The sequence below is a fragment of the Jaculus jaculus genome, chromosome 1 (assembly GCF_020740685.1).
Source record: "Jaculus jaculus isolate mJacJac1 chromosome 1, mJacJac1.mat.Y.cur, whole genome shotgun sequence".
NCBI classification, from domain to species: Eukaryota; Metazoa; Chordata; class Mammalia; order Rodentia; family Dipodidae; genus Jaculus; species Jaculus jaculus.
Genome location: NC_059102.1, coordinates 245,595,114 through 245,619,282, shown reverse-complemented (window position 1 = coordinate 245,619,282; position 24,169 = coordinate 245,595,114). Strand labels below are relative to the sequence as shown.

Genomic DNA, 24,169 nt, shown 5'->3' with positions numbered 1-24,169 from the left:
TCACCGTGAGTTCGAGGCCACTCTGAGACTTCATAGTGAATTCTAGGTCAGCCTGGGCTAGAGTGAGACCCTACTTCAAAAAATCAAAAAGAAAAAGAAAATAGAGAAGCAAGAAAGCAAAGCCAAAGTTAATGTTAAATAAGGAGAGAGAAGGAACTAAAGATTATACATTCTGGGCTGGAGAGACAGTTTAGTGAATAAGGCATTTTTCAGCAAAGCCAAAGGACCCAGGTTCAATTCCCCAGTACCCATGTACAAGGTGATGCATGTGTCTGGAATTTATTTTTAGTGGTTGGAGGCCCTGGTGTACCCATTTTCTGCCCTTCTCTGTCTTCTTGTGGTTAAATATTTTATTTATTTGAAAGAAAGGGAGAAAGTGGCAGAGAGAGGGAGAGAGCCTCTCTATTAAATAAATAAAATAAAAATAAAGAGTACACATTCTTTTAGATCCCAGGTTTGACACAGAGAAAAAGTTCTCATGTGACATAAGTTGTGTCCTTCATTGTCAGCTGGGCCAGAGTGAGTAGGAAAGAAGACTGGACTCAAGATTCAGAGATGGGCAATCAAGGGCTAGATGTGTCTTTCCCTGGATTTATGTGTTTCTTTCAATATATTTTATTTATTTATTTATTCGAGAGAGAGCGAAAGAGGCAAGCCAGGGCCTCCAGATCAGCCTGGGCTAGAGTGAGTAGAGTAAGACCCTACCTTGAAAAACCAAAAAAAAAAAAAAAAAAAAGAAAAGCCAAAAAGAACTTCATCTCTTTGAGTCCTATTGCGCCAATGTTTGTGCAAAGAGTTGTGTGGTATAGGGGCGGAAGATTGTACTCAGTTGTTAGAGTCTTGCCTATCATTCACAAAGCCCTTGGTTCATTCCAAGCATTGCATAAAGTTGGTGTGCTGTTGTTTACCTGTAATGTCAGCAGATAGAAGCATGAAGATCAGTTCAAGGTCATCTTCAGCTGCATAGGGAGTTTGAAGTTAAGCCTGGGCCAGAGACTGACTGAAAAAAAAAATAAAGGAAGAGAGATCTCAATCTCTTTCTCCTTTTTTGTTGTCCCTTCCGCTTGCCTGGGACTTTTCCTTTGTAAATCTTTATTTTCTTTTTCTTTTTGTTTTTTTTGGAGGTAGGGCCTCACTCTAGCCCAGGCTGACCTGGAATTCACTATGGAGTCTCAGGGTGGCCTTGAACTCATGGCAGTCCTCCTACCTCTGCCACCCGAGTGTTAGGATTAAAGACATGCCACAGCACACCCATCTGTAAATCTACTTTTGCTTGCTGAAAAATAAGATTAAAATAGGGACTGGAAAGTCAGGCATAGTGGTGCACACCTTGAGGATGACTGCGAGTTTAAGGTCAGCCTGGACTAGAGTTGAGACCCTATCTTGAAAAAATAGAAAAACTGCTGGGCATGGTGGTACACGCCTTTCATTTCAGCACTCCAGAGGCAGAGGTAGGAGGATCATCATGAGTTTGAGGCCACCCTGAGACTACATAGTGAATTCCAGGTCAGGCAGAACTAGAGTGAGACCTTACCTAAAAAAAAAAGGTGTGTGCTTCCACTTTAATCCCAGCACTCAAGAGGCAGAGAGGTAGGAGGATCACCATGAGTTTGAGGCCACCCTGAGACTGCATATTTAATTCTAGGTCAGCCCGAGTCAGAGTGGGACCACATCTCGAAGAACTACAAAAAAAAAAAAAAAAAAAAGCTGGGAATGGTGATGAATGCCTTTTTTTTTTTTTTTTTTTTTTTTTGCAAGCGACGAGAGAGAGATTGAGAGAGAGAGAGAGAGAGGGAGGGAGGGAGAGAGAGAATGGGCGCGTCAGGGCCTCCAGCCACCGCAAACGAACTCCAGATGTGTGCATCCCCTTGGATGCACACCTTTAATCATAGCATTCTGGAGACAGAGGTAGGAGGATTGGGAAAATAATAGGGACTAGAGAGATGGTTTAGCAGTTAAGGTGCTTGCCTGCAAAGCCTAAGGACCCACATAAGCCAGAAGCACAAGGTGGTGCATGCATCCGGAGATCATTTGCAGTGGCTTGAGGTCCTGGTGCACTATTCTCTGTCTCTCTCTCTCTCTCAAATAAATAAATAAAAAATAATTTTTTTTTCAGGTAGGGTCTCACTCTGGTCAAGGCTGACCTGGAATTAAGTATGTAGTCTCCGGGTGGCCTTGAACTCACTGCAATCCTCCTACCTCTGCCTCCCAAGTGCGGGGATTAAAGGTGCACATCACCATGCCCAGCTAATAAAAATATTTTTTAAGGGCTGGAGAGATGGCTTAGCAGTTAAGCACTTGCCTGTGAAGCCTAAGGACCCTGGTTCAAGGCTCAATTACCCAGTACCTAAGTAAGCCAGATGCACAAGGTAGTGCATGCATCCATCTGGAGTTCGTTTGCAGTGGCTAGAGGCCCTGGTGCCCCATTCTCTCTCTGTCTATCACTCTCAAATAAGTAAATAAAAATAAACAAAAAATGTTTTTAAATGTGCATTTCTTTAATTTTTAAAAATATAGACAGGAGCTGGGCGTGGTGGCGCACACCTTTAATCCCAGCACTCGGGAGGCAGAGGTAGGAGGATTGCCATGAGTTTGAGGCCACCCTGAGACTCCATAGTGATTTCCAGGTCAGCCTGGGCTAGAGTGAGATCCTACCTCGAAAAACCAAATATATATATATACAGGAGAAGTCATGTGTTTTACATAGGAACACATATATTAACAAAGCATTTCTTATAGTTTTCCAAAATTCTATTATATCAGTCCAAAATTTATAAATTAAATATATCAGAACTTTTTAAGTTAAAATGAAGTCCCTGAAACTATTGGATATGCTAGACTTTTTCCAAATTCAAATGAGCAGAGTATGAGTATGATTTAGTAAATACAGTTTACTGTTAGCTTCATTGCCTATAATTCTATACGATGCAACTTTATTGTGCCTTGCAAACAGGATACATCTGTTAAAAAACTGATCAAAATTTTCCATACATATAGCTCTATCTGACAGATTACAGTGCAACACTATTCGTAATTATAAGAAATACTATAGAACCCAAGAGCACAGGGTAATAAGCAAAAGAAGTACAATCCTGAGCCATCAGAACACGATTTGATGAATCCTTTAGTGTGAGCTTAGAACACATGGAAGAAAAAAGTGCATGCACACTGCAGTCGTGAATAAACAACATCCAACACTTGTCACTGCTAGACATGCGGGAAGGGTAACGGTGAATTTCTGACACAATCTGACACCCACTCACACTTCCATTTCCTTTCCCTGCTTCTCTCCCGTCCTCAAAACATTCACTCCTGCCCCTTCCCCAAAGAAAAGCTCAGGCACTGCCTCCTAGAGAACCCCCCAACTGCCCGGCTGGGGTTAAGACTGAGAAGAGAAAGAGGCAGTCCTCCTACAGAACATGAAATAAAGCACGTGTCACGAATCCAGCTGCTTCTGCCTCTTTGGAAGCCAATGACGCACATGCTTACTACTTTAAAACTGTCATTTGAAAATGTCTTAAAAACAAAACTTTCTTGCCGGGCGTGGTGGTGCACGCCTTTAATCCCAGCACTCGGGAGGCAGAGGTAGGAGGATTGCCGTGAGTTCAAGGCCATCCTGAGACTACAGAGTTAATTCCAGGTCAGCCTGGACCAGAGTGAGACCCTACCTCGAAAAACAAAAACAAAACCAAAACAAAACTTTCTTGTTACACCTGGAAATAAAACCAGTGGTAGAAAAATTCACTCTAAAACTAACTGCTTCATCTGCTACTAAAATACATCTGTCAATCTATTTTTGGTATCTATTCAATAAGAGTTCGATATGAAAAGTTCAAGAAGGTTTGTACTGACCTATGGTAAACACTATGACACCGAATATGACCTGCCACAGGCTTATAAACACCGAGTCTCTCTTGTACATGATCCTTGCTGTGTGTTCCCCAAGATGATGTAGGTAGAATTAAATTGTGAAAGGTATTTGGTTAGTCTTCACTTCACACATCCTGGTAATGAAATAACCATGGCGCCACACATTCCCTGAAGCTAACCTGAGCGCTGACTAGGCAGAGCAGCCAGCATGGCTGTCAGTCACTTTATCAGAACTTGAGCTGGAAAACCAGAGGGCTCATGGAGTCCACCAGCAGTAAACAAAAAGTTTTTTTAAAAAATTTAAAATAGGGCTGGAGAGATGGCTTAGCGGTTAAGCGCTTGCCTGTGAAGCCTAAGGACCCCGGTTCAAGGCTCGGTTCCCCAGGTCCCACGTTAGCCAGATGCACAAGGGGGCGCACGCGTCTGGAGTTTGTTTGCAGAGGCTGGAGGCCCTGGCGCACCCATTCTCTCTCTCTCCCTCTATCTGTCTTTCTCTATGTGTCTGTTGCTCTCAAATAAATAAATAAATAATTTTTAAAAAAAATTAAAAAATTTAAAAATTTAAAATAAAGAAAAGAGGGAATGTGGAGGAAAGGGAGGGGAAATGAAAGGATAGGGAAGGGAAAGGAAAGGGTTGAGATCTTTGGGGCTCCCACATGTGTCACATACACATGTGGTATGTGTGCTCATGTCTGCTTGCATGTAGAGGTACCTCAGGCTACTCTGAGACTAGCATAGTGAATTGCAGGTCAGCCTGGACCAGAGAGACCCTATCTCAGGGGAAAACAAAGAGGCTAGAGAGATGACTCAGTGGTTAAGGCATTTGCCTGCAAAGGCTAAGGACCCGGGTTCAATTCCTTAGTATCCATATAAAGCCAGATGTATAAGGTGGCACATGCATCTGGAATTTGTTTACAGTGGCTAAGAAGCCCTGGCATGCACGTTCTCTCTCTCTTCCTCTTCCTCTCTCTCTCAAATAAATAAATAAAGTAGGAGCCAGGAGCAGTGGCACACTCCTTTAATCCCAGCACTCAGGGGGCAGAGGTAGGAGGATCACTGTGAGTTTGAGGCCACCCTGAGACTCCATAGTGAATTCCAGGTCAGCCTGGGCTAGAGTGAGACCCTACCTTGAAAAAACAAAAAAAGGGGGTGGTGGTTTGATTCTCCAGGACCCATGTAAGCCAGATTTACAAGGAGGCGCATGCATCTGGAGTTCGTTTACAGTGGCTGAAGGCCCTGGTGTGCCCATTCTGTCTCTCTAAACTAGATTGAGCCCCTACCTTGAGGAAAATAAAATAATTTATTTATATATACATATATATATGATGTTATTTATGCATGTGTGTGCATGCATGCACACCAGGGCCTCTTACCTGTGCAAATAAATGCAAGTATATAGGCCACTTTTTGTGGTCTTGCTTTATATGGGTATTGGGGAATTGAACCCAAGCCAGTAGCTTTACAAGCAAGCATAAGCATCTTTTTTTTTTTTTTTTTTTTTTCAAGGTAGGGTCTCACTCTAGCTCAGGCTGACCTGGAAATCACTCTGTAGTCTTGGGGTGGCCTTGAACTCATGCGATCCTCCTACCTCTGCCTCCCAAGTGCTGGGAATAAAGGCGCGCGCCACCACGCCAGGCAAGCATAAACATCTTTAATCACAGAGCCATTTCCACAGCCTGACAAAGCTTTACTTCAACATAGTCTTTTGCATTTTGGCCTTGGATCCTTGACAGTATGGGTAAATGGTGGGTAACTGTTTTCCTACATTTTTTTTCTCAATTTTTATTAACATTTTCCATGATTATAAAAAATATCTGGGCTGGAGAGATGGCTTAGCGGTTAAGCGCTTGCCTGTGAAGCCTAAGGACCCCAGTTCGAGGCTCGGTTCCCCAGGTCCCACGTTAGCCAGATGCACAAGGGGGCGCACGCGTCTGGAGTTCGTTTGCAGAGGCTGGAAGCCCTGGCGTGCCCATTCTCTCTCTCTCCCTCTATCTGTCTTTCTCTCTGTGTCTGTCGCTCTCAAATAAATAAACAAAGAAAAAAAAATTAAAAAAAGAATATCCCATGGTAATGCCCTCCCTCCCCACCCCACTTTCCCCTTTGAAATTCCATTCTCCATCATATCCCCTTCCCATCTCAATCAGTCTCCCTTTTATTTTGATATCATGATCTTTTCCTCCTCTTATAAGGTCTTGTGTAGGTAGTGTCAGACACTATGAGGTCATGGATATGCAGGCCATTTTGTGTCTGGAGGAGCATGTTGTAAGGAGTCCTACCCTTCCTTTGGCTCTTATATTCTTTCCACCACCTCTTCCACATTAGACCCTGAGCCTTGGAAGGTGTAATCAAGATGTTAGTCAGTATTCCCGTACTCCAGTCGCTTCTTTCCAGAACTATGGTACCTTCTGAGTTATCCCAAGGTCACTGCCATCTAAAAAGAAAAGATTCTCTATCCAAAGTGAGAGTAGCGTTAATATAAGGGTATAAATATTAAGAGAATTGCTTACTGGACAGTTTGATAAGCGTAGTATATACATTTTTCCAGACATCATCAGATGTTACACCCCTAGGGCTCATGACTACCCCTGTTTAAAGTTTTCAGTATCAGGGATGTGTTTTCTCCCATGGAGTGGGCCTCCAGTCCAGTTGGAGGGCAGTTGGTTTCCACCATGACAGACGTGCCACTATTGCACCCGTTGGCTCATTTGGCCTGGCTGGCCAATTATAAGGCTTGCAGTGTCCACTGTTGAGTATCTTCACTGGTGGTATCTCTTTCTCCCATTGAACTACATGTAGAATGGCTTCTTCCAGCTTTCTGTCAGCTGGTCTACATGGAGGAGGTTATCAGCTCAGTTCCAGCAGGATTTCTCAGTGGCCTTGCAGCCCAAGTATGTGGAGTCTTCAGCAACAGGGTCTTACCATCTATTCCTGGTGGGAAACCAAGGGCCTCGGCAATGGCATATAATGTTTTGGGGGAATCAGGGACCTCCCTGGCCAACAACTCACTGGAGGTATCCCATCCCTGGCACTGAAAATTTTCTAACAACAATTTATGGCTCCTGAGTGTTCCATTGTTCCTACATTTAAAAAATATATTTTATTTTTACTTATTTCTTTGGCACAGAGAGAGGGAGGGAGGGAGGGAGGGAGGGAGGGAGGGAGAGAATGGGCATGCTAGGGCCTCCAGCCACTGCAAATGACCTCCAGACACATGTGCTACCTTGTGTATTGGGCTTACTTGGGTCCTGGAGAATCAAACCATGGTCCTTTGGCTTTGCAGACAAAAGGCTTAAATGCTAAGCCATCCCTCCAGCCCCATGTTTTCCTACATTCTTAAACTTTTACATAGATAACTGAGACTTTTACAAGTAAATGCAATGGTATATTTGATCAAAACATGCTTTACCTAAAAATATAAGGGAGAGAACTTATATCAATGTTTCCCAAAATACAATGTAAAGTAATTGACAGCTCAACAGTACTTTCCTTGCATTCAGTAGGTCATGTGTTCAATCCCTAGTACCGCCAAAAGGAAAAGATGGTCTGGAGAGATGGCTCAGTTGTTAAAGATGCCTATTTGCAAAGCCTAACTGCCCAGGTTCAGTTCCCCAGCCACCCATGTAAAGCCAGATGAGCTTTCATTTCTGGCATACACACACATAAATAATTTGTTTATAAGTAATTTTTAAAGTAACACAAGTATTGGGCTGGAGAGAAGGCTTAGTGGTTAAGGTGCTTGCTTGCAAAGCCAAAAAAACCCAGGTTCAATTCCCCAGAACCCACATAAGCCAGATATACAAGGTGGCGCATGCATCTGGAGTTTGTTTGCAGTGGCTGGAGGCCCTGGTGCACCCATTCTCTCTGTGTGTCTGTCTGTCTCTAATAAATAAGTAAATGAAAATAAATCTTAAAAAAAAGAAATATACACACACACACACATATACACACAGAGACACACACACACATATGGTAGGTATTGCTGAGTGTGGTGGCATACGCCTTTAATCCCAGCACTTAGGAGGATCACTATGAGTTTGAAGCCACCCTGAGACTACGTAGTCAATTCCAGGTCATCCTGGGCTAAAGTGAGACCCTACCTTGAAACACACACACACACACACACACACACACACACAAAGTAGTAGGTATGCAAAAGTCTTTGTTCTGTTCTTTAGAAGATAATACACATTATACATTAGATACACTGAAACTTATTTTGCAATTCCACATTATAAAATAGAGTAAATACTAAATTCTGTAAACACACTTTTTATCCCAGCATTTGGAAGACTGAGGTAAAATTGCTTTGAGTTCAAGGCCAATTTAGGCTACAGAGTGAGTTCTAGGTCAGTCTGGGCTAGAGTAAGACCCTTTCTCAAACAAACAAAATGAACTGTCACGTCACTATATAATGTTTGTAACTTGGCTAGGGGTGAGCTTTTAGAAATATACTAACCTACCGGGTGTGGTGGCGCACACCTTTAATCCCAGGACTCAGGAGGGAGAAGTAGAAGGACCATCATGAGTTCAAGGCCACCCTGTGACTACATTGTGAATTCTAAGTCAGTCTGTGCTCGAGCGAGACCCTACTTCAAAAAACCAAAACAGAGGGCTGGAGAAGATGGCTTAGTGATCAAGGCATTTGCCTGCAAAGCCAAAGGACCCTGGTTCAATTCCTGAGGTCCCACATAAGCCAGATGCACAAGGGGGCGCATGCATCTGGAGTTCGTTTACAGTGTCTGGAGGCCCTGTCGTTCCCATTCATTCTCTCTCTCTCTGTAGATAAATAAAACATATTTTTTAAAAAACCAAAACAGGAAAGAAAAAAATACACTACCCAGTGGAAAATCTTGAATAGCATCCTGATAGAATGGGCTCTGTAGCTCAAGTGCATTAGGATGGGAAACAAAATGGAGACCCACTCACTGTATTAGGTCATCACTGATGGAACTTGTACACAGACCTGTCAGAGTTCGCTCTGATTTCTGGATTTCACCGTTGTGACAGGCAAAGCTAGATGGTGGAAGACAGCAATGGAGACCTGTTCTCATGGCTGTGACTGAGAAGGATTTACTGCTTTATGACTGTATGCCATGGACAAGAGATGCCTGGGCATCACCATGTCATAGCTACGCTCTTGTTGCCACAAGGTAAGGATAAAGACAAAAAAAGATTTACAATACATTTACTAAAGAATTTTAAAGCACACTTTGCTGTTTTGATGCCTAAAATAGCATTTAAGTAGCTGATGTATTTGATGTAAATAAAATGTTTTCTTTCCCAACCTATTCATCATTTTGCAGCTCCTTAGCGCAGAATAAGTTGCTTATATCACTCATTTTCTTATTTATTTATTTATTTATTGGTTTTTCAAGGTAGGGTTTCTCTCTAGTCAAGGCTGACCTGGAATTTACTATGTAATCTCAGGGTGACCTTGAACTCTGGACAATCCTCTCACCTCTGCCTCCCAAGTGCTGGGATTGAATTAAAGTGTGCACCACCATACCTAGCCAATGTCAATCATTTTCTGTGTGCACTTTTTAAAATATTTCTAAATTTTATTTTTGTTTTTATTTATTTATTATTATTATTGTTATTTTGGTTTTTTAAGGGAGGGTCTCACTCTAGCCCAGGTTGACCTGGATTTCACTCTGTATTCTCAGGGTGGCCTCGAACTCACGGTGATCCTCCTAGCTCTGCCTCCCTTGTGCTGGGATTAAAGGCATGTGCCTCCACGCCTGGCTAAGTTTTATTTTATTTTATCTATAACAGGTTATACCTTTTTTTTTTGTTTTGTTTTTTAAGATAGGGTTTCACTCTAGCTCAGGGTGACCGGGTAGTCTCAGGGTGGCCTGGAATTGGTGGCGATTCTCCTGCGTCTGCCTCCTGAGTTCTGGGATTAAAGGCATGCAGTACCATGCCTGGCTCAGGTTATACCCTTTTAGTCTCTCACCCTTGTTCCCATTTCCCTGGAGCCCTTCTCAGTGAGGTTATGTCATGAAGGCCTCACTCAGTCCCTATAAGGTAGTGGAACACTCTGTGGCTCTTAAAATCTTTTTTTGTTTTTTTTCTTTTTTTTTGATTTTCAAGGTAGGGTCTCACTCTAGCCCAGGAAGCCAGTAAAGATTTTTTGTGAGGGGGAGGATGTATCTGTCCACCTAGAAGCAAAGGTCAGAAGAGAATGTGGGGTTGTCTCCTCTATCACCCTTCTGCTTCCTGGATATGAAGTCTCTCTCTGAACCCAGAGCTGCTGTTTCTGGTCAGACTGGTTGACCAGTGAATTCCAGCGATTCTTCAGTCCCCAGTCCCCATAGGACTAGCATTATAGAAGTGCATGGTGAACCCCAGTTGTTTATGTGAATGCTAAGGAATCAAACTCAGGGTGAATCAGGCCTGCATGCTTGCAGCAATCTCTCTTGATCCTTTCCCCACCCAAGATAATTTTTATTTTACACTTTTTTTGTTGTTGTTTTTTTTTGAGGTAGGGTCTCACTCTCCCAGGCTGACCTATGCAGTCTCAGGGTGGCTTTGAACTCATAGCACTTCTCCTACCTTTGCCTTCCCAAGTGCTGGGATTAAAGGCATCTGCCACCATGTGCGGCTCTATTTTATACATTTTTTAAGGTTAAATTAGATACATAACACAGATAGGGAAAAAAATGCTGCTTTTATAGGTGAGATGTATTTTGTAGTCTTTTCCTAGAAACTTTCTTTTTTTTTTTATTATTTATTTATTTGAGAGCGACAGACACAGAGAGAAAGACAGATAGAGGGAGAGAGAGAGAATGGGCACACCAGGGCTTCCAGCCTCTCAAACGAACTCCAGACACGTGCCCCCCTTGTGCATCTGGCTAACGTGGGACCTGGGGAACCGAGCCTCCTTAGGCTTCACAGGCAAGCGCTTAACCGCTAAGCCATCTCTCCAGCCCCTTTCTTTCTTTTTTTTTTTTTTTAATTTTATTTATTTATTTATTTGACAGCGACAGACACAGAGAGAAAGACAGATAGAGGGAGAGAGAGAGAATGGGCGCGCCAGGGCTTCCAGCCTCTGCAAACGAACTCCAGATGCGTGCGCCCCCTTGTGCATCTGGCTAATGTGGGACCTGGGGAACCGAGCCTCGAACCGGGGTCCTTAGGCTTCACAGGCAAGCGCTTAACCGCTAAACCATCTCTCCAGCCCCTAGAAACTTTCTTTAGGAGAAAAAAAAGAATCCAAAGAAAATGTGGCTATTTTGCAGTTTGGAAAATTGAATGGTGTTGTGCTCAAGGGACTTACGGTACAAACTGCTAAAATGTCTTTGCATGAGCTCATCTGATCTCCCCCCAAAGGGAAGGGGCCCGTTGGCAATGTGTCCTGAGCAACTGCTGTTTCACAAGAGCCCGGCAGCTGGTTTGAATTAAATTTCTCTCTGCCAAATTTTTTATAATCAAATCTGCAAAGAAAAAAATAATCCTAGACTTTATATTTTGTCTGATTTGGGAAAAGAGATCAAACTGAATATGGTAGAATATCTTGTCACTGTCTTCTATGTTCCATCTTAACTGGATCATGGATGGAGTAATTCTGAAATTTATTTACCTCTGAGATATCTCATATTAAGTTGGCATATTGGGTCTACAAGAATCAGCTTAGTTATATAGTTTTCAAAGTGGACTCCATAGTCTGTGGGGATCCCCTTTTCAGGGGTGTGAAAGTTCATAGGCATTTTCATCAAATACTAAAATATTATTTGTGAATTTTCACTGTGTTCATTTGTCCTGGAGTAGGTCAAAGTGTTGGTGCCTTGGCACACCTAGGACAGATGCCACTAGCCTATTAGTAGTAATTGTATACTCCACACTCATTTATGGGGAGAGTAGGGCGATCAGGGATGGATGCCAATTTAGCTTTAGAATGTCTCTGTTGAGGGCTAGAGAGATAGAGAGATAGCTCAGTGGCTAAAGACACTTGCTTACAAAGCCTGAGTTCAAATCCCCAGGACCCATGTAAAGCCAAATGCACAAAGTGGTTCACACATTTGGAGTTCGTTTGCAGTGACAAGAATCTCTGACACACTTATATTCTTATTCTCTCCACCACCACCCCATCTTTCTCTTTGCTTGCAAGTAAATAAATCACTTTGGGCAGAGCACACACTAAGTAAATAAAGCTTGATTTTTTTCTTTTTATTTATTTATTTATTTATTTGAGAGAGACAGACACAGAGAGAAAGACAGATAGAGGGAGAGAGAGAATGGGCACACCAGGGCTTCCAGCCTGTGCAAACTAACTCCAGACGCGTGTGCCCCCTTGTGCATCTGGCTAACGTGGGACCTGGGGAACCGAGCCTCAAACCGGGGTCCTTAGGCTTCACAGGCAAGTGCTTAACCGCTAAGCCATCTCTCCAGCCCTTGGTTTTTATTTTATTTTTTTTAGTTTTTTTTTTGTTTGTTTTGTTATTGTTGTTTGTTTTTGGTGTTTTGAGGTAGGGTCTCATTCTAGTTCTGGAATTCACTATGTAGCCTCAGGGTGGCCTGGAACTCATGGCAATCCTTCTACCACAGCCTCCCAAGGGCTGGAATTAAAGGCATGTGCCACCACACCTGGATACTTTTTTTTTTTTTTTGCAAGCAGAGAGAGAATCAGAATGGGCATACCATGGTCTCTTGCCATTGTAAACAAACTCAAGATATATGTGCCATTTTGTGCATCTGTCTTTACATGGGCACTGGGGAAATGAAACTGGGTCATCAGCTTTTAACTGCTGAGCAGTCTTTCTATCTAGCCCCTGGTTTATTTTATTTTATTTTTATCTTATTATTATTATTTTGGGTTTTTGTTTGTTTGTTTTGTGGTAGGGTTTCACTCTAGCTCACTCTGGCCCAGCTGACCTTGAATTGACTATGTAGTCTCAGGGTAGCCTTGAATTCATGGTGATCCTCCTACCTCTGCCTCCCAAGTGCTGGGATTAAAGGCGTGCGCCACCATGCCCAGATGGGGTTTTTTTTTGTGTGTGTCGGGGGGGATGTTATGTAGTCTCAGGGTGGCCTTGAACTCATAGTGATCCTCCTACCTCTGCCTCCCAAATGCTAGGATTAAGGCATGTGCCACCACACCCGGCCTGGCTTGGTTTTGTTTTTGATATAAGGTCTCTGTGTGTAGCCTAGGCTGGCCTCAAATTTATAGTTCTTCCTTAGCCTCCCAAGTGTTTAGAACACACGTGCACCACCACAGCTAGGTGAAAATATCTGTATCCATTCCGCTACCATAGATATCACAACAATGTCCTATCTCCTGTTTTGTTGACACTGGTGGCTAGTCTGTAGCATAACAGAATTGTTTCTATGGTTTTTCCTTTTTTTTTTTTTTTTTGACTTTTGAGGTAGGGTCTCACTCTAGCCCAGGCTTACCTGGGATTCACTATGTAGTCCTCAGGGTGGCCTTGAACTCACAGCAATCCTCCTACTTCTGCCTCCTGAGTGCTGGATGTAAAGTGTACACCACCACGCCTGACTAGTTTCTACTTTTAAATACTATATAATTTTGCTTTGAAATTACATACCTAAATATTATTAATGGCTGCATAAGTTTCTGAGAATAAATTTATGGCATTTTCCTCCAGTGATGCAGTAATTAATTATGATTTCTGCTCTATTTTTGGTCCTAGGTTGGTTCATTCTGGCTCTGGGTGTCGGTCACCCTCCCTTGGCTCTGACCTTACCTTTGCTACCAGGACTGGCTCTCGGCAGGGCATTGAGATGCATCTCTTCAGGGTGGAAACACATCGGGATCTGTCCACCTGGACCAGGATTCTTGTTCAGGGTTGTCATGCAGCTGCTGAGCTGATCAAGGAAGTCTCCCTAGGTAGAGATACTGATCTTTATTTATTTTTGTTTCATTTCTAATAGAAAATAAGTAGAATTGTTAGGCTTTAGAGTAAAACTATTGTTGCATTGCCAGACTAGAAGTGTTCTAAAATATTGCAGCTAGAAGTAATGATGGTAGGAAAAAAAAAGGCTGGAGAGATGGCTTGGAGGTTAAGGCATTTGCTTACAAAGCCAAAGGACCCAGGTTCAATTTGCCAGGACCCACATAAGGTAGATGCACAAGGTGACACACAGGTCTGGAGTTCATTTCCAGTGGCTGGAGTCCCTGGTATGCACTTTCTTGTCTCTCTCTCGCTGCCTCTCTACCTGCTTCTTTCTCTCCCTCAAATAAGTAAAAATAAAATATATATTTTTTGAAAAAAACAAAAACTAGTGCTTTTGTCTTATAAGCCAAGCTTTCCTAAGCCTGCTACATGGCTTAAGCAGTATACTACCACATGGCTTCTTTTTTACTATTCATCATTTTAATTTACATTTAAAAGTGCAAGAATTGCCAGGAGTGTTGGCTCACGCCTTTGATCCCAGGGCTCAGAAGGCAGAGGTTGGAGGATTGCTGTGAGTTCGAGGCCACCCTGAGACTACATAGTAAATTCCAGGTCAATTTGGGCTAGAGCAAGATAGTGTCTCAAAACAAACAAACAAACAAAAAAAAAAAAAAAAAAAAAGGAAAGAAAGAAAAGAAAAGAAAAGAAGAGTAGTGGCACACAAGTTTAGTCCGAGCACTTGGGAGGCAGAAGTAGAAGGATCACCATGAGTCTGAGGCCAGCCTAGGGTTTCAGAGTGAGTTCTAGGTCAGTCTGGGCTAAAGTGAGACCCTACCTCGGAGAAATAAAGCAAACTAAAAACGGGGGTGGGGTGGGGCTGGAGAGATTGCTTAGCGGTTAAGGCACTTGCCTACAAGGCTAAAGAACCTAGGTTTGATTCCCAGGACCCATGTAAGCCAGATGCACAAGGTGGCACATGTGTCTGGAGTTCATTTGCAGTTGTCTAAGGCCCTGGTACACCCATTCTCCCCCCGCCCCACTTCTGCCTCTTTCTCTCTCTCAAATAAATAAATAAAAATTAATTAATTTTTTTAATAGCCAGGTGTGGTGGCACACACCTTTAATCCCAGCATTCTGAAGACAGAGGTAGGAGTATAGTATCTTCATGAGTTTGAGGCTAGGTCAGCCTGGGGCTAGAGCCAGACCTTATATTGAAAGCCCAAATATAAGTTGTAAATAAACACCCTTAAATATGAGCATCTACCAATCTTATCTGATTGTTATAGAAAAATAAAGGATTTTCAATAAGAGTTTCTCTTTAAGTTTGAAAATGAGCTGGGTGTGGTGGAATTCCCCCTTAATCCCGCACTCGGTAGGCAGAGGTTAGGAAGATTGCCATGAATTCGAGGCCACCCTAAGATTATATAGTGAATTCCAGGTCAGCCTGGACTAGAGTGAGATCCTACCTTGGGGGAAAAAAAAATTGAAAATGTATGCCCCCAGCTAACATGTTCCATCTCTTTCCATGTGGGAGCGCCCTCTTGTGGCTGGTTATGAACTTGGAGTATTGTTTCATATACATTATGTATATGTATATGCAGTATGTGTATAAATATAAAAATATTCTAGCTTACTTTTTCTTTTAGTTTAGTTTTGTTTTTTGAGGTAGGGTCTCACCTAGCTTAGGCTGACCTGGAATTCAATATGTAGTCTCAGGCTGGCCTCAAACTCACAGAGATCCTCCTACCTCTGCCTCCTAAGTACTGGGATTTTATTTTATTTATTTATTTTGAGGTAAGATCTCACTTTAGTTCAGGCTGACCTGGAATTCACTCTGTAGTCTCAGGACAGCCTCAAACTCACAGCAATCCTTCTACTTCTGCCTCCTGAACGCTGGGATTAAAGGCGTGGCTGTAGTTTACTTTTTATTTTAACAAGTCCTAGAGTCAATGTTGCTTGGGCTTAAATTATTATTTTTTTTCTGGCTCTAAGGTCCCAGCTTTAAACTCTTGTATTCTGCTCTCAAAATGACTTATATTTGTGACCAGATTAAATGTTTGAAGGATAGTCAGTATCAATCCCCTTAATTCATTAAATCTGCAAATATTTACTGAGCATTTTAATATTTACCAAGAGCTATACTTCATAATGAGGAAAACAAAAGTAAATAAGAACTTCTTTTCCTTACTCAAATATCAGTGAGAGCCTGGTAGCTGCGGGTGTGATTAACCCATTGATTATACTTGATAGAGGGGGTTTTCTTATATGTAGTCACCTGCAGTGCTGCCCCAGCCTTCCTCTCATACAGTTCTGTGGCTTTTGGAGGGTTGGGTCAGAGAACTCTGGAAAGTGAGGAACCCAGAGAACCACTTTGTGCATCTGGCTTTACATGGGTACTAATTAGCTAACAAAGAAGTAGACTTGTGCTGGGCATGGTGGCACATGCCTTTAATCCCAGCACTTGGGAGGCAGAGGTAGGAGGATCGCCGTGAGTTCAAGGCCACCCTGAGGCTACAGAGTGAGTTCCAGGCCAGCCTGGACTACAGTGAGGACCTACCTAGAAAAACCAAAAAAAAAAAAAAGTAGTAGTAGACTTGCATTGGCTTCTTCATAATATCTTTAATTTTTATTAACATTTCTCATACCCTCCTCTCCTCTATCCCCTTTTCCTTACCCCTTGAAGAAATCTTCAAGGACTTTAATCTTTAATTTTGAAGGGATAGTGGATTTTGTCAAATGCCTTTTCTGCGTGTGCTGAGATGATTGTGTAATGTTTGGCCTTGAGTCCATTTATATGATGTATTACATTTATTGATTTACATATGTTGAACCATCCCTGCATCTCCAGACTCAAACCAATTATGAATAATTATTTTTTGTTTATGCTGACCTGGAACTTACTCTGTAGTCCCAAGCTGGCCTTGAACTCACAGCAATCCTCCTGTCTGCCTCCCAAGTGCTTGGATTAAAGGCATGCACCACCACTCCTGGCAGATTTTTTTTCTTTTGGTCAGGGCTTCACTGTAGCCCAGGCTGGCTTTCAGCAAGCCTCCTGTCTCAGCCTCCCGAGTTCTGGGACAAAAGGCACAAGCCACACACCTGGAAAAAAATCAGTTTAAATTTTTTTGTGTGTGGTTTTCAGCAGTTTTAATATTTTTAGGGTTTTTTTTTTTCTAGAAAACAAAAGCAGTTTAACAATTCATTTAATGGCAAATGACAATCACAAAATTTCCCTGCAATGACTACATTCTTCAGACAAGAGAGCAGATTAGCACTGATCATTTGCATATGATTACACAAAGTGATCATACAAGCAGTCAGGCCAGGTTTATCACCAGCATTTATAAAACCAGACCTAAGAAAAGAAAATACTTACATCTGGGGACACATGCATGGTCTTAATATAGCAAATGTTAGCCTGTCCAGATTATTACAAATTCAGAACAGTGAGAATATTTGCAATAGGAGTTGTTTGTAGACATTTTCTTCCTTCCTTTCTTTGAGATAGAGAGAGAGAGAGGCAGATACAGAGAGAAAGAGAATGGGCATACCAGGACCTCCAATCACTACAGATGAACTCCAGATGTATGTACTACCTTGTGCATCTGGCTTACATAGGTACTAGGGAATTGAACCTGGGTCCTTTTGCTTTCCAGGCAAATGCCTAAACCACTAAGCCATCTCTCCCACCCTGAGACATTTTCTTATGTAGCCCAGGCCATCTTTGAACTCACTGTGTAGCCAAGGATGACCTTATTCTATTTATCTTCCTGCCTTTACCTCCCAAATGCTGGGATTACAGCTGTGTCCCACTACATCCAGTTTGTGTGGTGCTAGGGCTCAAACCCAGGACCTTGTGCATGCTAATCCAGAACTCTGCTAATTGGGCTACAACCCCACTTACTGTCTTTGTTTTGCTTATTGAATGATCTTTGGACTTTTTTTGTTGCTGTTTGTTTGAGATGGGGTCTTACTCTAACCCAGGCTGATCTGGAATGTATTCTGTAGCCTAGGCTAGCCTCAAATTCATGGAGCTCCTCCTCCTACCTCAGCCTCCTGAGTATTGAAATTAAAAGTATGTGGCACCTCGCCCGGCTCTAATGATCTCTCTCTCTCTTTTTTTTTTTCCTGGAGGGTGGTTTTGATGTAGGGTTTCACTCTAACCCAGGGCACCTGGGATTCACTATATAGTCTAGGGTAGCCTCAAATTCACAGCTGTCCTACCTCTGCCTCCCAAGTACTGGGATTAAAGGCATGTGCCACAGCGCATGGCTTTTATAATTTTTTTTTTCATTTGGTGTGTGTATATGCAGGCTCACACATGCCACCATGCACATATAGTCAGAAAATGACTCAAGTTAGTCCTCACCTTTCACCTCATTTGATTCAGAGTTTTGCGTTGATCACAGCTCTGTTTGCCAGGTTCACTTGTCCAAAAGCTTCTGGGAAATTCTGTCTCCATCTACCTTGCCATTAAAGTGCTGTAATTACAAAAGCCCTCCACAGCTCCCAGCTTTTTACATGGGGCCTAGGGATCTATACTCAGGTATTCATGCTTGCCCGGCAAGTGCCGTGTCCATTGAGCTATTTCCCTCACCCCAGATGTTCTTTCTGATGTGTCCTGTATTTGGTTTGTAAGTATTTTGTTGAGAATGTTTGCATCTATGTTCATGAGAGAGATTGGTCTATAACGTTCCTTTTTTGTGTCTTTTTCTGGTTTTGGTATCAGAGTGATACCAGCTTCAAAAAAGAGCTTGGTAGTAGTGTTCATTTCTTTCTTGTTGTATATAGAAAAGTTTGAGAAACATTGGTATGTGTTCTTTGAAAATCTGGTAAAATGCACCAGTGGATCCACTATCTGGGCCTAGTTTATTCAGTAGGGAGATCCTTCTTTCTTTCTTTCTTTTTTTTTTGCTTATTTTTATTTATTTATTTGAGAGCAACAGAGAGAGAAAGAGGCAGAGAGAGAGAGAAAATGGGCGCACCAGGGCCTCCAGCCACTGCAAATGAACTCCAGATGTGTGCGCCCCCTTGTGCATCTGGCTAAACGTGGGTCCTGGGGAATCAAGCCTCGAACCAGGGTCCTTAGGCTTCACAGGCAAGTACTTAACTGCTAAGCCATCTCTCCAGCCCAGGGGAGATCCTTCTTTAAAAAAAAAAACCTTTTAAATGTATTTTTATTTATTTGAGAGAGAGAAAGAGACAGACAAACTCCAGACTTATGCACCATCTTGTGCATTTGGCTTATATGTATCCTTGGGGAATGAAGCCTGGGTCCTTTGACTTTGCAGGCAGGCACCTTGACTGCTAAACCATCTCTCCATCCCAGGAGATTCTTCTAGCTGCTTCAGTCACATTGCTTGTAACAGGCCTGCTTGAATGGTTTCTCTCATCTTAGTTTAATTTGGTAGATCATATGGGTCTAGAAATTCTTCCATTTTTCTTTTAGATTTTCCAATTCAGTGGAGTATATGTTTCAAAGGATGTTCTCAGTGATTGTATTTTATTACTATCTGTATCAGTTATTTTTCTGAAGGCTGAAACAAAATACCCAACCAGAGCAGTTTATGGGAGGAAAGGATGTATTTTGGCTTACAATTTAGAGATGTGTTGTTGCGGTCAGGTTCACATTGCTGGTAGAAATCAACCAACCAAGAGCAGCTTGTGGGAAAAACAAAAAGGTTTATTTTGGCTTACAAGCTTGAGGTGGGAGCTCCATGATGGTAGGGAAAGTGATGGCAGGAGAAGAGGGTGGACATCACCCCCTGGCCAACATAAGGTGGACAATAGCAGCAGGAGAGTGTGCCAAACACTGGAAAGGGAGGGCTAGCTATAACATCCATAAGCCCACCACAACAATGCACTGTGTCCAGGAGGTATTAATTCTCAAATCTCCATCAGCTGGGAACCTAGCATTCAGAACACCTAAGTTTATGGGGGACACCTGGATCAAACCACCTCACGTGTCCATCATGATGGAGAAAGCATGGCGGGAGCACACACCTGCACAGGAGCACCAAGTGAGGCTGGGATGCTAATATCTCCTGGCTCACCCAGTGAGATTCTTTCTCTTGCCCCTGCAAATTTCAGACCAGCATGCTACTTTGTGCATCTGACTTTATGTGGGCCCTGGGAAATTGAACCCAGGCCAGCAGGCTTTGTAAGAAAGTACCTTCAGCTGGGCATGGTGACGCATGCCTTTAATCCCAGCACTGGGGAGGCAGAGGTTGGAGGATCCTCATGAATTCAAGGTCACCCTGAGACTACGTAGTGAATTCCAGGTCAGCCTGAGCTGGAGTGAGACTCTACTTTGAAAAAAACAACAACAAAAAAAAAAAAGGAAAGAAAGAAACCAGAAAGTATCTTTAACTGCTGATCCATCTCCTCAGCCCCCTCCTACTTTTTTGTTGAGAATGTTAATACATGAACATACTATGATTTGATCATAGTCCCATCCCATTTCCTTTTTTTGTCCCCCTCCCTATTTCCATTCCACTGAGGACCCTCCTCTTTCCAAGTAGTTCTTCCTGTGTTTTGACGCCTCATTGCTCTGTCTTCCTATCCTGCATGTCAAAATGCTGATGGGCTCCAAATCGTGCAGGTCTTCTGGGGGTGCCTGTAAGCACTGTGAGTAGGAATGCACCAGTCAGTTCATGTCAGGAAGACAGTACCCTAAAGTGCTCCTTCCCCCCTGTGGCTCTTCGTTCTTTCCTTCCTTCCTTTCTTGTTTTGGTTTTTCGAGGTAGGGTCTCACTCTGCCTCCCAAGTGCTGGGATTAAAGACATGCACCACTACACCCAGCTTTTTTTATTTTGTTCTTTTGGCTGGACATGGTGATGAATGCCTTTAGTTCCAGCACTCAGGAGGTAGTGGTAGGAGGATCGCCATGAGTTCATGGCCAGCCTGAGACTCCATAGTGAATTCCAGGTCAGCCTGGGCTAGAGTGAGGCCTGACCTTGCAAAAACAAGGATTGTTCACATTTTTTTTAAGGATTGTTATGGAGCTGGAGAGGTGGCTTAGCGATTAAGTGCTTGCCTGTGAAGCCTAAGGACCCCAGTTGAAGGCTCAATTCCCCAGTACCCACATAAGCCAGGTGCGCAAAGTGGCATATGCGTCTGGAGTTCATTTGCAGTGGCTAGAGGCCCTGATGTGCCCATTCTCTCTCTCTCTCTCTCTCTCTCTCTGCCTTTCTCTATCACTAATAAATAAACAAAATAAAGTAAATCTTCCTAAAAAAGAAATAAAATATTTTTTAAAAATAAAAGGATTGTTGTTTTTTTTTTTTCCCCCTCATCTAAATCAAGAGGCTAACACAAGCTGGGCGTGGTGGTACACACCTTTAATCCCAGCACTGGGGAGGCAGAGGTAGGAGGATTGCCATGAGTTCAAGGCCACCCTGAAATTACACAGTGAATTCCAGGTCAAGCCTGAGCTAGAGTGAAACCCTACCTAAGGGGGGGAAAAATATATACATATATATATGTGTGTGTGTGTGTGTATATATATATATATATATGCCTTTCACCTCCTCAAGAAAAGATTGTTTTCCTAAGGGCTACAAAGATGGCTTAGCAGTTAAGGTGATTGCCTACAAAGCCAAAGGGTCCTATTTCAATTCCCCAGGACCCACATAAGCCAGATGCACAAGGGGACAAATGCTTCTGGAGTTCATTTGCAGTGGCTGGAGGCCTTGGTGCATCCATTCTCTCCTTTCTCTCTCTCTCTCTCTCTGCCTCTTTCTATCAAATAAATAAATAAATAAAATTTAAAAACAGATTGTTTTCCTTTATTGAACCAGAATTCTTTTCCACTTGCTAACTGAAGTAGGCAATTTACTGATGGGTGTTTTGTTTGCCTTTGACAGGCTGCACCTTAAGTGGCCAAGAGGTAAAATTTACTATCCACTATGAAAATGGGTTCACTATCTCCAGGGACAATGGAGGCTCCAGCAACATATTGTACCGCTACCCCTTTGAACGGCTGAAGATGTCTGCTGATGATGGCATCAGAAATCTCTATCTGGATTTTGGTGGTCCTGAGGGAGAACTGGTAAGCATGGTTCTGAAAAACACGGACATGTTGACACCAATAGCTAGTCTTCTTTTCAAATTGCTTCTGGTTTGTTTTGTTTTTATGGTGCTGGGGATTGAATCCCATGCCTCCTTCATAGTAAGCAAGCATTCTACCTCTTATTATTATTGTTTTTTCCCCTCTTGATCCATCAGAGTAATCTCATCTTTGATTCTTACCTAGGGCTGTAAGGAACATTGTTTTTTCAAGGTAGGGTCTCATTTTAGCTCAGACTGACCAGGAATTCACTATGTAGTCCCAGGGTGGCCTTGAACTCACAGTCATCCTCCTACCTCTGCCTCCCCAGTGCTGGGATTAAAGGGTACGCACCACACCTGGCCATAGTACACTTTTTTTTTCCTTCCTTTCTTTTAAAAATTTTTTAAGGCCAGGGGCATCATAGCGCATGCCTTTAATCCCAACACTTATGAGGCAGAGGTAGGAGGATTGCCGTAAGTTCAAGGCTACCCTGAGACTACATAGTGAATTCCAAGTAAGCCTGAGCTAGAGCAAGACCCGACCTCAGAAACCCAAGAAAGAAAAGGAGACCTTGAGGGATTGCTTAGTGGTTAAGGCACTTGCCTGTGAAGCCTAAGGACCCAGGTCCAATTCCCCAGGACCCACGTAACCCAGATGCACAGGGTGGCACATGCATCTGGAGTTTTTTTTTTTGTTATTATTTTTTTTTTTTTTTTGCAGTGGCAGGAGGTCCTAGCATGCCTATTCTCTCTCTCTCTCTCTAAAAAAAAAAAAAAAAAGGAAGAAGAACTGGGGCCAGAGAGATGTTTCAGTGATGATTAAGGAGCATGCCTGCAAAGCCTACAAATTTGATTTCCTATTTCCCATGTAAAACCAGATGCACAAAGTGGCACATGAATCTGGAGTTCATTTGCAGTGGCAGGAGGCCCTGGCATGCCCATTCCCCCTCTCTCTCTCTCTCTTTTTTTTTTTAATTTTCCCTCTCTCTTAAATAAATACATACATAAATAAATATTATTATTACTATTTAATTTTTTTGAGGTAGGGTTTCACTCTAGCTCAGGCTGACCTGGAATTTACTATGTAGTCTCAGGGTGATCTTGAACTCACAGCAATCCTCCTACCTCTGCCTCCCAAGTGCTGGGATTAAAGGCATACACCACCACGCCTGGCCTAAATAGATTTTTTTTTAAAATTTTTATTTATTTATTTGAGAGTGACAGACACAGAGAGAAAGACAGATAGAGGGAGAGAGAGAGAATGGGCGCTCCAGGGCTTCCAGCCTCTGCAAACGAACTCCAGACTTGTGCGCCCCCTTGTGCATCTGGCTAACGTGGGACCTGGGGAACTGAGCCTCGAACCGGGGTCCTTAGGCTTCACAGGCAAGCACTTAACCGCTAAGCCATCTCTCCAGCCCCCTAAATAGATTTTTAAAAAAGAGTTTAAATTGAGCATAGTGGTGCCTTTCTTTAATTCCTCTCAGAGTACTCAGAGGCTGAGATAGGAAAATCACCATGATGTCAAGGTCAGCTTGGCCTACCAAGTGAGTTTCAGATCAGCTTGGTCTAGAGTGAGACCCTGTTTCACAAAACAAAACAAAACACTTTGAAAGTAGACCACCACATGTAAATGCGTTTATTTTGTATCTTTGTCTTTTCGAGTGTTTATATGTTATAGCGATACTAATGTCCTTTCTCCATAGACCATGGACCTGCACTCCTGTCCAAAGCCGATTGTATTTGTGTTGCACACATTCTTGTCGGCCAAAGTCACTCGAATGGGACTGCTTGTATGAGCAGCAGAAAACATCAGGAAATAGTTTTGACTCTCATAAGAAGTATTTCCACCTCAAAAAAAAAAAAAAAAGAAAAGAAAAGAAAAAAGAAGCACAAGAAGAAGAAAGCTCTTGGCTGTCCTCCAGCACAGTGCCTTCCCAAGGACCTGCAAACCACTGCTGAACCTAACTGGCTTGAAACAAGAGCTGACATTTACCACGCTATCTGGCTGGAAATTCTTGGACTCTTAATAATCTCTAAAATGAAGCTGTTGATTTTTATCGTCCTGTTTTATAATGTGGTTTCTCAGTAATTAGGTTTATTTCCCCTGTTATAAAGGGTGGCTCTTGGTTTTTCTTTTTGGACATAACCAAATAGCCAAAAGTGGTTTTCCTTTTCTTCCTGTAGGATTTGCTCTGGGCTTGCCCGATCTCTTGATGTGAGATACCTGTTTCTCCCCAGGTGCTAGTGTGCAGCTGCCCATGCTTCTTGGTCACTGTGGACAGGTCAGTTGCACTGCTGTACTTGACTGTCTTCACCCGTCCTTCCACCTAGGAAGTCCTTGAGCTATGTCACCAAAGGCTTCTTCCATCTGCCCCGCTCTCTCGAGCCCCCTCCCGCCC

The 24,169-nt window shown here is 42.8% G+C and overlaps 1 protein-coding gene and 1 non-coding gene across 3 annotated transcripts in view; one reads left to right on the top strand and one right to left on the bottom strand.

The window, feature by feature from the left end:
• Sntb2 (syntrophin beta 2) overlaps window positions 1-23,884 on the top strand; it is a 95,280-nt gene extending 71,396 nt beyond the window's left edge. The window contains exons 4-7 of one of the 2 annotated variants that reach the window (XM_045141899.1): window positions 8,878-9,020; window positions 13,518-13,714; window positions 21,587-21,771; window positions 23,474-23,646. In XM_045141899.1, the coding sequence (XP_044997834.1) occupies window positions 8,878-9,020; window positions 13,518-13,714; window positions 21,587-21,771; window positions 23,474-23,566 (618 nt within the window). In that variant the 3' untranslated portion in view covers window positions 23,567-23,646. Of the gene's footprint in view, window positions 1-8,877; window positions 9,021-13,517; window positions 13,715-21,586; window positions 21,772-23,473 lie in introns of both variants that reach the window. The other variant, XM_045141900.1, reaches the window with a different exon arrangement.
• LOC123457781 lies at window positions 17,048-17,183 on the bottom strand. Its single transcript, XR_006635151.1, has one exon. It is a non-coding gene; the product is annotated as a small nucleolar RNA SNORA72 (small nucleolar RNA).
• Window positions 23,885-24,169: the final 285 nt, after the last annotated feature.